The sequence below is a fragment of the Pongo abelii genome, chromosome 9, assembly GCF_028885655.2.
Source record: "Pongo abelii isolate AG06213 chromosome 9, NHGRI_mPonAbe1-v2.0_pri, whole genome shotgun sequence".
NCBI classification, from domain to species: domain Eukaryota; kingdom Metazoa; phylum Chordata; class Mammalia; order Primates; family Hominidae; genus Pongo; species Pongo abelii.
In genome coordinates this window covers 78,406,946-78,424,405 of record NC_071994.2, presented here as the reverse complement: position 1 = coordinate 78,424,405, position 17,460 = coordinate 78,406,946, and the positions used below count along the sequence as shown (strand labels likewise).

The 17,460-nt window shown below is 38.3% G+C and overlaps 1 protein-coding gene across 1 annotated transcript in view; it reads left to right on the top strand.

The window, feature by feature from the left end:
* Positions 1-17,105, top strand: part of THAP12 (THAP domain containing 12) — a 31,211-nt gene extending 14,106 nt beyond the window's left edge. The window contains exons 2-5 of the mRNA XM_002822262.5: positions 1,087-1,207; positions 6,029-6,136; positions 11,427-11,463; positions 14,275-17,105. Of these exons, the coding sequence (XP_002822308.1) occupies positions 1,087-1,207; positions 6,029-6,136; positions 11,427-11,463; positions 14,275-16,205 (2,197 nt within the window). The 3' untranslated portion in view covers positions 16,206-17,105. The remainder of the gene's footprint in view (positions 1-1,086; positions 1,208-6,028; positions 6,137-11,426; positions 11,464-14,274) is intronic.
* The last annotated feature ends 355 nt before the right edge of the window (positions 17,106-17,460 follow it).

Sequence of the window (17,460 nt, the reverse complement as noted above, 5' to 3'; positions counted from 1 at the left end):
AGCAAGTTACTTAATATTTCTGTGCCTTGGTTTCTTCATCTGCACAAGGGGGATAATAATAGTACCCATCTTGGAAAGGACTTAGAACAGTGTCTGGCTCATAATAAGTGCTATTATTAGCTTTTCTGAAAATATTGAAGCACCGAGAGGGCATGGACTTTGTCTTGTTCTCTGTCTTCAACACTTTTTGTGTACTAGATTGTGTAGTCACAGTCCCTGCATTCATGGAGCTTGCAATCTAGTCAGCACGTATTACTGTAGATAATAATTTGTGTTCGTAGGAAGATAAACGAATACAGCCTTTATGCTTCCCTTAGAAACTAGTTATTTAAAGAACATCTAGTTGCTGATTTTCTTTTTTTTTTTTTTTTTTTTTTTGAGACAGAGTCTGGCTCTGTCGCCCAGGCTGGAGTGCAGTGGCGCGATCTCGGCTCACTGCAAGCTCCGCCTCCCGGGTTCACGCCATTCTCCTGCCTCAGCCTCCCGAGTAGCTGGGACTACAGGCGCCCGCCACCTCGCCCAGCTAATTTTTTGTATTTTTAGTAGAGATGGGGTTTCACCGTGTTAGCCAGGATGGTCTCGATCTCCTGACCTCCTGATCCGCCTCCCTTGGCCTCCCAAAGTGCTGGGATTATAGGCGTGACACTGCGCCCGGCCTAATTGCTGATTTTCTACAGTGACAGTGTTGTTTTGTTTGCTTGTTGCAGTTGAAATCCTGAAGGGAATGTTAAGCTGTTAGCCTTGTGGCTGTGCATGCAGCTTTCTGCTTGTTCTGCTGATGGTTGGATCTTCTCTGATGTTTTGGGAGTTGGAAGATGCAGGTTTCAGTTCTAGTTCTGCTGATGATTTTGTACTTCCCTCCAAACAAGTTACTTCTTAACCTTGTCTGTAATTGAAATGTTAGTACTAAATGACTTCTAAGGTTTTTTCCAACTGTTATTTTGTTATTAATCAAATTCTCCAAATTATGTTCTCAGGGAGGGGAGCAGGAATCCGTTGTTATTAATGTATGTTTGCCTTAAAACTGAAGGCTGAAATTTAAATGCTGAGCTCATTTTCATAATTGTATTTTGGTTTTATTTATAGATGCCAGAAGTGGGTGGAGAACTGTAGGAGAGCAGACTTAGAAGATAAAACACCTGATCAGCTAAATAAACATTATCGATTATGTGCCAAACATTTTGAGACCTCTATGATCTGTAGAACTGTGAGTAATAGAAGAGCTTGGTGTCTCTCTGTTTGACTTGATTTCTCTCTCTCTCTCTCTCTCTGGTTGGAAATGTAAGTATTTACCAATGTTGGAAGGTATTCCTATATCCTGCCACTTTAAGATGAAGACAGATTTGGAGCTGAATAGTAACTGTTTCGTTCTTAAAATCCTGATTTTGCCAGGCGCCTATAATCCCAGCACTTTGGGAAGCCGAGGCAGGAAGACCACTTGAGCTCAGGAGTTTGAGACTAGCCTGGGCAACATGGCCAGACGCCATCGCTACAGAAAATACCAAAAAAAACTTGTGAGGTGTGGTGACGTATGCCTGTAGTCCCAGCTACTTGGGAAGCTGAGATGGGAGGATACTTGAGCCCACGAAGTCGGGGCTGCAGAGAGTTGTGTTCATGCCACTACACTCCACTCTGGGCGACAGAGTGAGAGCTTGTCTGGAAAAAAAAACTCAAAATGATTAAAAAAAAAAACAAAAAAAACAAAAAACAACTCTTCTGTTCCTGATGCCCCATTTCTACTCACCCAAGGTAACTAATTTTTTTTTTTAAGACAGTCTCGCTCTGTCACCCAGGCTGGAGTGCAGTGGCGCTATCTCAGCTCACTGCAACCTCTGCCACCTCCCCCACCTCCTGGGCTCAAGCGATTCTCTCTCCTCAGCCTCCCAAGTAGCTGGGATTACAGGCATGTGCCACCATGCCTAGCTAATTTTTGTATTTTTAGTAGAGGTGGGGTTTCTCCATGTTGGCCAGGCTAGTCTCAAACTCCTGACCTCAAGTGACCCTCCCACCTCGGCCTCCCAAAGTGCTGGGATTACATGTATGAGCCTCCACACCCGGCCGAGGTAACCACTTTTAAATATTATTTAGTCTTCAGGAAAATTTTAGATGATTATAAAAGTATATGTTTATTTAAGGTAAAGTTGGTGTTTTTATTTGGAGCTGTTTATCTAGAGCTTTTTTATGAGTAAAATTTTCATCTCGGAATGGAGCTCTTGTTTTCATGTTTTTGTATGTACTATTAGAACCAACTTTTAATTTTTATGTGGTAGATATAATAGTAAACAAATTAACCAGGTAATGTGGAAAAACGTTTTCATCAGTAGTATGTAATTTCATATCAGGACCTACTGTTAACTGTGTGAGCTTGGCCAAGTCACTTCCCCTCTTTGGGCCCCAGTTCCTAATAAGGAGATTAGGCCAGGTAATTCCTGAGTTCTAAGATTTTTAACCCTCTGTGATTCTCTTGCTGTAATTTATAAAAGGCACAAATAAGGCAAATTTGATTGAAATGAAGCAGACTTGTTTCAGTGTAACTAATGTAACACCTCAGATACTGGGATAGACATAAACTTGATTCAAAGGTACACTATATGTTGTTATGCAGCAATTTATTTTGATATTTTTTTCAGATACATTTTGCAGAGGCATCAGAAAACTAAAGAATGATTGGGTTATTTTATTTCTCAAAATTAATTGAAGCAGATACTTGTGAAGTCATTGGGAGGTGAGCCAATTCCGGTTCAACAGTTTAATCACAAATATTTGAGGAATATTTTTGCCTTGATTTGTTAAAAGGGTAATAATGATCAACCAAAATAAAAGGTTTCGTATGTTTAAAAGGCAAACTACTTTTAGGTTCTTGACATTAAGTAAAAATATCCCAAATTGTTTTAAATACATTTGCCATATGCATTTTTGCATTTTTATTTTAGTAATAAATATGGTCTCTTAATTAGTAATAAATATGGTATCTTAATTAGATAATTCTAACCAGATTGTGAGAAATTTAAAGGCTAGTTCATTCTTACATTCTTTAGTTAGAGAATAGAACAGAAAGATGAGCCAGGTTTGCTTTTTAAATTTCTAAGTGATTCTTCAATCTTGAATAAATGAATCCAAATGTGAGAAAATGTTCTTTCTATATGTCTAGGAGATGTTGTTATTAAAAACTGGATTTCTGGGCTGGGTATGGTAGCTCACACCTGTAATCCCAGCACTTTGGGAGGCTGAGGCGGGCGGATCATTTGCGGTCAGGAGTTTGAGACCAGCCTGGCCAACAGGGGGAAACCCCTTTTCTACTAAAAATACCAAACAGAACAAAACAAAAAAAATTTTGCTGGGCATGGTGGTGCACACGTGTAATCCCAGCTGCTCAGGAGGCTGAAACAGGAGAATCGCTTGAACCCAGGAGGCCGAGGTTGCAGTGAGGTGAGATTGTGCCACTGCACTTCAGCCTTGGTGACAGAGTGAGACTGTGTCTCAAAAACAAACAAACAAACAAAAACCCCTGGATTTTCTGATACCTGTATCTAAATGTTGAAGAGTTTTGGCTTTATTAGTTTGGCATTGAAGATCTCATCAGTAGCAAGGCACAGTGGCACATGTCTGTAGTCCCAGCTACTCAGGAGTCCAGGGCTGAAGGATTGCTTGAGCCTGGGCGTTCAGAGCCAGCCTGGGCAACATGGTGGTGAGACCCTGTCTTTAAACAAACAGACAAAAAAAAAGATTTCATCAGTAAACATTCATGACCACTGAATTTGGCCGGAGCCAAATATTTTATTATTTTGATGCTAGAGTAAGATTATTGTTTTATGCTCAAACCTTAATTCAGCAGTTAAAGATTAAATCTTGATACTGAGATATTTGATATCATACGTAGTAATTGAATATTGTCTTTTTTTGGCATGTGTCCTTATAGATATTTATATTTTTATTATTATTTTTTGAGACAGGGTCTCACTCTGTTGCCTAAGCTGGGGTGCAGTGGCGCAGTCATGGCTCACTGCAACCCCGACCTCCCAGGCTCAAGCAATCCTCCCCGCTGAGCCTCCCAAGTAGCTGGAACTACAGGCACGTGTCACCATACCTCGCTAATTTTTGTATTTTTTGTAGAGATGGAGTTTTGCCATGTTACCTAAGCTGGTCTTGAACTCCTGGGGTCAAGCCGTCTACCCGGCCAAGGCCTCCCGAAGTGTTGCAATTACAGGTGTGAGCCAACATTCCTGGCCAAAATAAATATTTATAAAATGTCATTTTTTTCATTCATACATTCTGTTTTCTGATCTATAATATCCTTGCTTTATTTGCAAATAGAAAATCAATTTGATTTGACTTTTAAAAATTTGTTAAAATGTTTTATTCCTCCCCTCCTTATTTAATAATTAGTAAGATATCAAGAATTGACTGTGTATGTGTTTTTGCTTATTTTGGGGACATTTGCTCGGTGTGAAAGATGGGGGAGCTTTGAGTATAATAACTTGTACTCCCTTCAGTGATTGTGTCCCTAACCAATTCCTCATTCAGCCTCCCTAGTAGACTCAGGATCACGAGCCCAGCACTAGAAGTTGAGTGTTACTAGGAAGTCAGAGAATCATCTTTGTGTTTTCTATTATGGCATGGAATTGAACTAGAAAATATTGACTCTGAATAGAAATTCATCCCAAATGTGTTTAACAACTCTTTGGGTACAACCCAAGATAGTGTGTTCCATTTAGATACATGTTTTCCCTTCATGTCTTCCTGACCTCCCTTCCTTGGGTGAACAAATTTAGAAGCTGTTATTTTTGTTTGGCATGTTCTTTGAACATGCTTAGATATTTTGAAATAATCACTGCTTCCAAGAAAGCTTGTTTAAATGAAGTATGTCTTTATCATTGCAAATTTAGGAAGAAATTAAAGGCACTATTCTTTGGACTGTCTGGGGGAGTGTAATAGCAGTTATTTATTACTGTCCCTTTTAATAAGCTTCTTGTCTCTTACTCAGCCTCCTCAGGGCTGGCAGTAGAACTGTTACCATCTAAGTATGCATCCAGCTTCTAGCCAAGTTGGATGAAATTAACAGGAAGTAGGGTAGAGTATGATCATTCTTTCATAAGATGATTAGGACTTGAAAGAAATACAGAAATACCTAGATTAGCATTTGCAAAAATGTGATTATGTATATCAATATCACTTGTGGCGTGAGAGTTGGTTTCATGTGGCAGATGAATCAATTTTTATTTTAGAAGTTTTGTAGTATGTGTTAAAAACATAAAATTTGTAAAAACTTTTTTAAAAACATAAGATAAAAACATCAGATCATTCTCCTACAGTTTTATTACTTAAGACAGTGTTAACTAAAAAATGAGTAGATTGTGTAAAAATACAGATGGTAATATAACTGAAATGACAAGCATTGTGATCATTAGTATGTGAATAATTTCATTTTAGGAAATGTTGATCTAGTTCAATACCAGAATTTTATTCAGAAAAAGAAACTGGGGCCCAAAAAGGGAAAGTAATTTAGCCAGGGTGTCTTAGTGAGTCACTCACTGGTAGAGTTTGGACTAGTTCCTAGGTCTCCTGGGTCCCAGTCCAATATTTTCACTGTGCCTTGATGCGTCTCAGTAATATTAGCAAAAGTGGAACATTAGGTAAAATAGGGATGCATTATTATGGAACATACAAGAGTACAGATTATTTTGGGAGACTTGTACCTCCTGTAGATTTGGTGGGCTCATGGAAGGACAGTACAGATAAAGTAGCTGGGATGCTGAATTAGAAACAGATATGCAAAATGCAAGTACATTTTATGTTTTATGCCTACCTTCAATTCAGTTTCTTAATTTATAATAGATTGCCAGAAGGGCAAATGCAGGCACAGTTGGAAATAGTAGACTGACCTGAACTGACATCAAATTCTGTAAGTCTCTATACATTATAGAGCTGGAGTTGAAGGAATATTGTGGAGGTCATTAACATAGAATTTTATTGATGTGTAATGTATTTATAAGGACCAACTCTGAATTAACACAATTTTCTTTTTCAGAGTCCTTATAGGACAGTTCTTCGAGATAATGCAATACCAACAATATTTGATCTTACCAGTCATTTGAACAACCCACATAGTAGACATAGAAAACGAATAAAAGAACTGGTATGTCTATGTACTTTCAGCTTTCCCACCTTCCCCCATAATACTATGAAATCAAATACAGATGCATTTATGTTAAAATTAATCCAAATTACTCTCTATTTCAGAGGTAATGTAACGGGAAATAAATGTTATGGTTGTTAAATAGCCTAGATGTGAGATGATGAGTTTTAGTATTTAAATTGGAAAATCTCCGTCAAAGTTAGCCAGTTGATACTTGTTGACTTGGTCCAGAGTGTACTGTTAATTACAGGCCACTAGCTCATTCCCTTCTGGAGAAGAAGGAAAAAGCTACCTTTTCTTTCGTAGTAAGGAAAATAGAGCTGAGGTGTTTCCAGAGTTCAGCACAAAGGAATAAAGAAAGGGAAAGTGTAAAAGTGGAGACATGGAATGTTTTAAAGATAAGGTTTCTATCACTATTAAATATGGACAGGGTTTAGAAAAAACATTGAAATCTCTGTATATGGCATAATTTACACATATTCTTATGTTCCTTGGATATCCTTCAGTTCTGAGGATTGACACCTATCTGTATTTTGTTGACCTTAGGTGAACAGAAGTACAGTAACTCCTTAGTCCATGGCTTTTTGTCATCATTGCCACTAGCAAGGCCCTTATTTTGCTTTATTATTTTTCCTTCTTCACCCGCTATTACCATTACCATTCCTTTCCCTACCAGTTGGTGTCCATGCTAGTGTATTTAATATATGTCCTATCAGTCCACCTACTGTGTGCTTTTTAAAGATAGCATTTATCTAATTTTCCTTATTCTATGCTTACCTGTCTATTTAGATATTTTATCCATTTGGAGTTAGTATGTATGATGTACAGTAGGGATCTATAATAACTTTTTCTCCTTATAGAGAAACTGTTTTCCCAACATGGTCTGTTAATTCTTCCTTTCGTCCACTGGCATAAAATGCCACCTCTGTTATATAACAAGTTTACATAAGGCTGTTTTAGGGAGTTCTGTTCCATTTCACTGTATTATTTGTTTGCAACTATACCACACTTTTATTACCATGGCATTGTAATATATCTTACTTTGAAATAAGGTGATTGTTTAACTCTTCTTTTTCTTAACTATTTGTGGACCTTTATTCCTCCCTATGAATTTTTTTTCCCCCCCCTAGACAGAACCTCACTCTGTCACCCAGGCTGGAGTGCAGTGGCATGATCTTGGCTCACTGCAACCTCCACCTCCCGGTTTCCAGCAATTCTCCTGCCTCAGCCTCCCAAGTAGCTGAGACTACAGGCGCTCACCACCACGCCTGACTAATTTTGTATTTTTAGTAGAGACGCGGTTTTGCCATGTCAGCCAGGCTGGTCTCGAACCCCTGACCTCAAGTGATCCGCCCACCTCGGCCTCCCAAAGTGCTGGGATTATAGACGTGAGCCACCGGCCTCCTCCATATGAATTTGAAAGTCCTTTTGTCAAGTTCTCCTAGAACTTCTTTTGGGATTTTCATTATAATTGCTTTGAATTGACATCTTTACAATATTAGCTATTGTAAATTTGTTACTAGTTTAGTATTACTGTTAGTAAACGAATATTACTAGTTTACTGTTACAGTATAAACTATTGTAAAGTATTAACTAGTTCTATCCATGAATAGAAAAAAAATCCCATAAAATACCTATCAAATAACAGCAATCATTGACAAAACTAAATACTAATTTTTTGAAAAGAATATTAGAATACTTTTAGGAGTACAGAAAATGAAAAATTTTGAGAGCTTTTGTTACAGTTCTTTAAATGAGAATGTATACATTCTTCCTTAGATCACTTCTTAAATACATTATGGTTCTTATTGATATAGATGATATATTCTGGTTGAAATTGTTTCCAGCACTTTTGAAGAACTTCTTTTTAAGTTAATCCTAATAAGTCTTCTGAGTTTTTCCTCTGTTACTGATTGTATCATCTGCAAATAAGGAGAAATTTGTCTCTTTCAGTTCTTATTATTTTAATTTTTTCTGTTGCCTGTCTTGTTTAGTCAAGATCCCGGTACTATGTTGAACAATTCTAGTAATGTCATACTTGCCTTGCCGCATTAAGTATAATGTTTGCTGTTGGTATTGTTAGTTTTTATCAAGTTAAGGAAATTCCCTTCTACTCCCATATTCAGAGTTTTGTTGTTTTTTTTTAAGACGGAGTCTCACTCTGTCACCCAGGCCAGAGTGCAGTGGGGCAGACAATGCTCACTGCAGCCTCCACCTCCTGGGCTGAAGCAATCCTCTTACCTCAGCCCCCCAAGTAGCTGGGACAACAGGTGTGTGCCACCATGCCTGACTTATTTTTTTGTATTTTTTTTTTTATAGATGGGGTCATGCCATGTTGCCCAGTTTCATCTCAAACTCCTGGGCTCAAGCAGTCCTCCTACCTCAGCCCTCCAAAGTGCTGGGATTACAATAGTGAGCCACCACGCCTGACCTATATTCTGTTTTTATATTTAACTTATCACATGCTTTCATTGCATGTATTTAATAGAAAAGTTCATTTTTTTCATTCTTTAATGCAATAAGTAATACTAATGGATTTTCTGTGAACCATCTGCATTTCTGTAATGAACTCTAGTTGATTGCAATATGTCTGTTTGCTTTTATATACCATTGGATTCAATTGGTCAATATTTTATTTAGGATTTTACATTTGTGAATCTTGGCCTGTAACTTTTTTTTCATGTACTCTTATTACCCAGTTATAATATCAAGGTTCTATTGGCCTCATAAAATAAGTTGGGTATCTTTTTTTTTTTTTTTTTCTTCTAGAAAAATTTTGTATAGGTAGGTGTTATCTGCTCTTGAAAGTAAGGTAGAACTTGGTAAAACCATTAGATGGCTTGGGGTGGGTGAGGGAAAGTTTTGATTGCCATTCTGCTGTCTTAATTGGTTTTCTCTTTCTTCTTGTGTTTTGTTAATGTTTCCAAAAGTTTATGAAACTTTAATAATCTTTTCAAAGAACCAGTAGTTTTGTCAGTGATTGTTGTACTTATGAACTATTTTATTGGTTTTTCCTTGATGAGGGTGATATATTTTTTGACTCTTTTTATAGCTTCTTGAATGTTTAGCTCATATTTATGTGTATTCAAAGCTATAAAAGTCTTTCTTAGGTCCATTTTAGCTATACCCCACAACTTTAGACATATAGTGCTGTCATGTCTTTCTGTAGGTATTTTGTAATTTCTCTATTTTGTTAACATAGATTGTTTTTCTTAGTTTCCAGGTGTGGAACTATTTTTAAAAGCTATTTGATATTTTAAATTTTAAATGTTATTAAGAGATACATAGAGGATACATATAGTCTATGTGATGTTGATTCTTTCTGATTTTTTTGCATCCATTATTGCTATTCAAGTCTGTGCCAGCCTGATTCTTGTTCCTTTTTAGGTAATCTTTTTCTCCCTCAAAGCTTTTTAGAAGTTTTCTTTATATTTGACATTTTAAAATTTGCTAACCTATATCTAGATGTGAGTTTTTTTCTTATGTACCTTAATTTGTCCTCTTACAACTGAGGACTTACATCTTAAATTCTGAGAAATCCTTAGTTTTTATTTTTCTTTATGCATTTTCCCCTCTATTTGTTTATTTCTATTTTCCTGGGACTTCTCTTAGATGAATACTGACACTTACATTACAGTCCTCCATATCAGCTTTCTTCTTGGTGTCCATGGAGGACTGATTCCAGGACCTTCCCTCAGAGAGCAAAATCCACAGATACTTGATTCCCTTATATAAAGTGGTGTAGTATTTGCATATAACTTACACACATCCTCCTGTATACTTTAAATCATTTATAATACCTAATACAATGTAGTGCTATGTAAATAGTTGTTATATTACATTGTTTAGAGAATAATGACAAGAACAAAAATCTGTGTGTTCAGTATAGACACAACCATCCTTTTTTTTTTGAGACAGAGTTTCGCTCTTGTTGCCCAGGCTGGAGTGCAAGGGTGCGATCTCAGCTCACCGCAACCTCCGCCTCCCGGGTTCAAGCAATTTTCCTGCCTCAGCCTCCCGAGTAGCTGGGATCACAGGCGTGTGCTACCACGCCCGGCTCATTTTGTATTTTTAGTAGAGACGAGGTTTCTCCATGTTGGTCAGGCTGGTCTCGAGCTCCCGACCTCAGGTGATCCTCCCACCTCAGCTTCCCAAAGTGCTGGGATTACAGACGTGAGCCACCATGCCCGGCACAACCATCCATTTTTAAATAATACCTAGATTATTTATGATACTTAATACATTTATGTGTTTGTAACACCTACTACAATGTAAATGTTATGTAAATAGTTATGCTACATTATATAGGGGAATAATGAGAAAAAAAGTCTGTACATGCTCAAGATAGATACAACCATCCATTTTTTTCCCCGGCATTTCAATGCATGGTTGGTTGAATCCATAGATACGAAGTGTAATATGTATCAGGATGAGGAGTTCAATCACTTGCTGTCCTGTAGCTATCATTTCCCTGTAGTCTGTCCCTCAGAGAGCCTCACATATCTCACAACAGGCATACTCTTCCTGACCCACCATCCTTATAAACGTGCAGTTCATAGGATAAGGAGGGGATGTCCAGGTTGACCAGCCTGCTGATGTTTCTTGTTATCAGCACCATGTCCAGTGCTGCCCAACAGGCATCCTGCTGTCTTCAGCTGTCACTAGCATTGCTGCTTTTCTGCCACAAAAAGTAACAGAGTGGCTCATGATTTAAGCATTGTAGAGGGTTGGAAGGAAAGTAAAGGATGCAGCTGGAAAGTTCTTCCTTTGTCTAACCCTGTTGGTGCCACTTGGCCTGCTATGCTCTGTGTATCTCTTCCATGCTGGTACTCTTTCACCTTCCGCTTCTCAGGGATTTCTCATCACTTTTGTGTTGAGTCCTGAGATTCAGCAATCTCCTTCTTATGGGACATCTCCAGGGTTAAATTCGGAAGTAAGATGATATGTGTCCTCTTGAATTTAACTCCAAGTGCCATGTTGTATTTTTGTGCCTTTCATTAGCCAGTAAACACTTATAACCCAAAGTTACGATGATTTAGGTAGAAAATAAGTAAAATGATGTATTCTTTTTTCCCTAAGACTTTGTTATAACCTTGGAGTCATTAAGAGCTTATTCTGGTTTTCTCATTGTCTGTCTGTTTGAAGAATGTATACTATATAAAGAATTTATGCTCTTGAAAGAATTAAATGGACTCAATAGGCATTTGTATTTGTGAGTCTAAGATGATACACTAGAGGTCAGTTTTTTAAAGATGATTTGTTTTTTTCTTTTTTTTTTCTTGACATTTAGAGTGAAGATGAAATCAGGACACTGAAACAGAAAAAAAGTAAGTGATAGTGTTAATGACTCAACTTCTGAATGCCTTTTAAAAAGGCCTTGACCTGGTAAGGACAAATAAATATGTTCTGTGTTGAAAACCTACCTTGAGAATGAATGTAGGAGTGTGCTCAACTTTGTCCTGTGTTTTGGAATTATCTATGAGACTAAAGTCTAATTTTAGTTTGTGTTTATTGAGTGCTGCAATGCCACACACTATGCTATATGCAGGCCTCATGGAGGTGACGCCTCCTCTCTCAGTGTGGTAGGGATGGCAGGCACACAGTGCTCCATTGTAGGGAAGGAAGGGCAACAGTAGAGGCATGCACTGAATCTCTTTTCTGGCCACCCAGTTGTGGTATGTAATAAATTCTTGGTAAATGTTTAAGGACTAAATGCTGTGGGGGCACATAGTGCCATTGTGAGTAGTGGTCACAACAGCCTTTCTGTAGGTGCTGATGTCCAAATTATGTCACCAAAGGACGAGGGCTAGTGGCTGTTTTTCTTCTTGTCAGTTATTAGTTACTCCTCCTCCTCTATTTCTTCCTCCTATTGCTGTTATTATTAACATAGTATTTTATTGAGTGCTTACTGATGCCAAGTCATTGTTCTAAGTGCTTTACTTGCATTAATTAATTCTCACAATAGCCGTGAGATAAGTACTGTTATTTCCCTCTTTATGGATGAGGAGATATGGACTTGGGCAAAGAGAGGGAAAGGTATTCTGTGCATGAAACAGGGTGCTGTTTGGGGGAACTACACTCATTTTAGTGTTGTTAAAGTTTTTGATAACCCATTATGGTTAGAAAATGAGCCTAGAGAGGACCCCAGAGGCCAGAACTTGCAGACTTGTGGGCTATTAGCAATAGGGAACCATTGAGGGGTTTGTAAGTAGGTGATAACAGGGACGTGATTTCCATAGAGTACTCTGTTGGATTAGAAGAGGTAACACTGGAGGCACGGAGGCTAGTTGGACTGTCAGCTGACCAAATAAAAGTTGAAAGGCCTTGAATTAAGGCAATGGTAGAGAGACTAAAGGGAATAGATTCAAGGAACTTAAGAAATTTGTATACCTATGACACCTAGGAAAGATGCCCAAAAGAAGAGGGACTTGACTTTTCAGTTTGTACTCTTTGCTCTTTAATGAACTTCTTTTTGAAAAAAATAAAAGCAAGAGAATTAGTACTTGTTAATTGGAAGTGGAGAAATAATGGAGAGAGGGAGGGAGCCAGCCAGGCAGGCGTCCAGGATAACCTCTTGCTTTCTGGCTTGGGAAGCCTCCCTAGTATAGAACCACTGCTGTGTCACGTATGATGAATAGCAGTGTCATCTGATTTGAGGAGGGGTGAAGGAAGGATGCTCCCTGCATTTTGCTGAACCCTTATGAAGCTCTGAAGCATGGATCACACGGGCTCCAGTCAGACTAGATTTCCCTTTGTACTTGGACAGCCTGCTTTCCTCTTCTACCTTAGTGCTTTTGCTGGAATAATTCTCACCAACTGAAATGCCCTCCTTGTTCATGTCTCCCTTATTTATCCTTGTCATCAAATGCAACTTCTGAATTTTTGTTTCTCCCCACCACCCTCTGTAGTCTTTTTTCTTTTTGAGACAGAGTCTCACTCTGTTGCCCAGCCTGGAGTGCAGTGGCGCAGTCTCGCCTCACTATAACTTCTGCCTCCCGGGTTCAGATGATTCTCATGCCTCAGCCTCCCAAGTAGCTGGGACTACAGGCATGTGCCACCACGCCCAGCTAATTTTTGTATTTTTAGTAGAGATGGGGTTTCACCATATTGGCCAGGCTGGTCTCAAACTCCTGACCTCGTGATCCACCCACCTCAGCCTCCCAGAGTGCTGGGATTACAGGCGTAAGCCACTGCACCCGGCCCTAGTCTTATGTTCTAAGAACTAGGTTTTAACTGTGCCTCCTCAGATTTGGATTCTTTTCCTACAGTCACCACTGACCTGTATGACTATGGGCAGGGCATTTAACCTGTAGGGCCTCAGTTTTCCTATCCCCTATGAAGAGATTAGGCTAAGATGTGTGATATTCTAATACTAGCCCTAAGAGTTACATTAATCTCCTTTATATTATACTGGTTTGTACAGTTGTCCCATCTCCCATATAAATGTGTGGCATAATGGTTTGATAAAAACAGCATCAGCATGGATCTTGGAGCCAGACACACTTGGATTTCAACTTTACTTCCATTCTTCTAACTGTATTTGTGATCTTGGGCAAGTTATTTAGTGTCCTTGTTTGTCAAGTGGGGCCGATACCACCTGCCTGAACAGAGAGTAATGTGATGCATATAAAATACTAAGCACAGTACCTTAGTAATTAGTTCTGTCCCACTTTGTTTTTCTGAGGGCGTGGACTGTCATTCATTACATATGTGGAATGTCTTGTTAAGTGTATTTTAAAAATTAGGCCGGATGTGGTATCTCACACCTTTAATCATTGTACTTTGGAGCTGAGGTGGGAGGATCACTTGAGGCCAGGAGTTCAAGACCAGCCTGAGCAACATAGTGAGACCCCCCCCCCTACTTCTTTAAAAAAAAAAAAAAATTATTCCTATCTTATAACAGCATTTACATCTAGGATTAAAATATATCTCTTTACACTGTTTGTCTCTCTCACTAGAATGTGTCTTATCTTAGTGTCTTATTTTAATCTCTGTCCTAGTCTGTGGTCTAGTAAATGCCCTATGAATATTGAATGAATGAGTTTGTGGATTTTAAATATTTAACCAAAGATGTAATATTTTTTGTTGTGTATGGTTTTTCATGAGCCTGTTTGTAAAATTAATTCTTTGTTTTCCAGTTGATGAAACTTCTGAGCAGGAACAAAAACATAAAGAAACCAACAATAGCAATGCTCAGAACCCCAGCGAAGAAGAGGGTGAAGGGCAAGATGAGGACATTTTACCTCTAACCCTTGAAGAGAAGGAAAACAAAGAATACCTAAAATCTCTATTTGAAATCTTGATTCTGATGGGAAAGCAAAACATACCTCTGGATGGACATGAGGCTGATGAAATCCCAGAAGGTCTCTTTACTCCAGATAACTTTCAGGCACTGCTGGAGTGTCGGATAAATTCTGGTGAAGAGGTTCTGAGAAAGCGGTTTGAGACAACAGCAGTTAACACGCTGTTTTGTTCAAAAACACAGCAGAGGCAGATGCTAGAGATCTGTGAGAGCTGTATTCGAGAAGAAACTCTCAGGGAAGTGAGAGACTCACACTTCTTTTCCATTATCACTGATGATGTAGTGGACATAGCAGGGGAAGAGCACCTACCTGTGTTGGTGAGGTTTGTTGATGAATCTCATAACTTAAGAGAGGAATTTATAGGCTTCCTGCCTTATGAAGCCGATGCAGAAATTTTGGCTGTGAAATTTCACACTATGATAACTGAGAAGTGGGGATTAAATATGGAGTATTGTCGTGGCCAGGCTTACATTGTCTCTAGCGGATTTTCTTCCAAAATGAAAGTTGTTGCTTCTAGACTTTTAGAGAAATATCCCCAAGCTATCTACACACTCTGCTCTTCCTGTGCCTTAAATATGTGGTTGGCAAAATCAGTACCTGTTATGGGAGTATCTGTTGCATTAGGAACAATTGAGGAAGTTTGTTCTTTTTTCCATCGATCACCACAACTGCTTTTAGAACTTGACAACGTAATTTCTGTTCTTTTTCAGAACAGTAAAGAAAGGGGTAAAGAACTGAAGGAAATCTGCCATTCTCAGTGGACAGGCAGGCATGATGCTTTTGAAATTTTGGTGGAACTCCTGCAAGCACTTGTTTTATGTTTAGATGGTATAAATAGTGACACAAATATTAGATGGAATAACTGTATAGCTGGCCGAGCATTTGTACTCTGCAGTGCAGTAACAGATTTTGATTTCATTGTTACTATTGTTGTTCTTAAAAATGTCCTATCTTTTACAAGAGCCTTTGGGAAAAACCTCCAGGGGCAAACCTCTGATGTCTTCTTTGCAGCCGGTAGCTTGACTGCAGTACTGCATTCACTCAACGAAGTGATGGAAAATATTGAAGTTTATCATGAATTTTGGTTTGAGGAAGCCACAAATTTGGCAACCAAACTTGATATTCAAATGAAACTCCCTGGGAAATTCCGCAGAGCTCACCAGGGTAACTTGGAATCTCAGCTAACCTCTGAGAGTTACTATAAAGAAACCCTAAGTGTCCCAACAGTGGAGCACATTATTCAGGAACTTAAAGATATATTCTCAGAACAGCATCTCAAAGCTCTTAAATGCTTATCTCTGGTACCCTCAGTCATGGGACAACTCAAATTCAATACGTCAGAGGAACACCATGCTGACATGTATAGAAGTGACTTACCCAATCCTGACACGCTGTCAGCTGAGCTTCATTGTTGGAGAATCAAATGGAAACACAGGGGGAAAGATATAGAGCTTCCGTCCACCATCTATGAAGCCCTCCACCTGCCTGACATCAAGTTTTTTCCTAATGTGTATGCATTGCTGAAGGTCTTGTGTATTCTTCCTGTGATGAAGGTTGAGAATGAGCGGTATGAAAATGGACGAAAGCGTCTTAAAGCATATTTGAGGAACACTTTGACAGACCAAAGGTCAAGTAACTTGGCTTTGCTTAACATAAATTTTGATATAAAACACGACCTGGATTTAATGGTGGACACATATATTAAACTCTATACAAGTAAGTCAGAGCTTCCTACAGATAATTCCGAAACCGTGGAAAATACCTAAGAGACTTTTAAAAATAGGCTTTCTTATATTTGATATTTGGAAGAAAAGCCGTAAGATGTATGTAGGCCACTTAATCACTAAATATCTTTGCCTATAGGACTCTATTGAATACATTAGCCATTGATAATCTACCTGTTTAAATGGCCCCTGTTTGAACTCTCAAGCTTTGAAGACCTACCTGTTCTTCCAGAAGACAACGTTGAAAGTGCCATGTTTCCTTTTGCGTGATCTCTATTGACGGCACTCTGGAATTGTTTAAGTCATTTTAGACATAGCATTTATTATCACTGTGGATCTCTACTTGTTGGGTGTTATGAATTCTTTGAAGAAATATATTTTGAAGAGGTGTGGGAGAAAGGAATACATTTTATAAAATGTTATAGTGAAGCCCACAATTGACCTTTGACTAATAGGAGTTTTAAGTATATTAAAAATCTATACTGGACAGTTGCAAGAAATTACCGGAGAAAAGCTTGTGAGCTCGCCAAACAAGGATTTCGTGTAGATTTTGTCTTTCTCGAACTTAAAGGAACAAATGACAAAGTTTGAATGGAAAAGCCTGCTGTTGTCCACATCTCGTTGCTGTTTACATTCCTTTGTGGAGCCTACATCTTCCTAAGCTTTGTAGCAGGTATATGTTGAACACTTCTGTTTCATGGTTGAGACAGAATCAGAGGCCATGGGTACTGACAACTGATTTGTCTGGTTTTTTTTTCTGTCTTTTCCCATGACTCTTATCTACTGCCTCATCTTGATTTATAAGCAAAACCTGGAAAACCTACAAAATAAGTGTTGTGGTTTATCTAGAAAAATATGGAAAATATTGCTGTTATTTTTGGTGAAGAAAATCAATTTTGTATAGTTTATTTCAATCTAAATAAAATGTGAATTTTGTTTAAAGCTTAGGCACATTATTTTTTGGGGGGGGTCAAAACATTCTTGTGTAAATTCTCTTAAAAAACGTTTGATAAACAGCTTCACAATTCAACGTGAGTCTTTTGTATGTGGTTTACTACTTGGGTTATAGAAAAAAACAATTAAGAAAGTATTAAATGTAAGGTTCACCCAACTAGGTTTTTTGTTTTTTTTTTAATGTACTGTGTGGGCCCTGATATAAATTGTCAGAGTTTGTCTTACTGTTGCTGGCTAAAATGAATGCAGAGGTGTTAATGAATTATTTTATGTTGGGAGTAAGTGTTTCTTGAGCTTCAGAAACCAGAGTGGTGTGTATTTGCTGGACTGCCGAGAATGATAG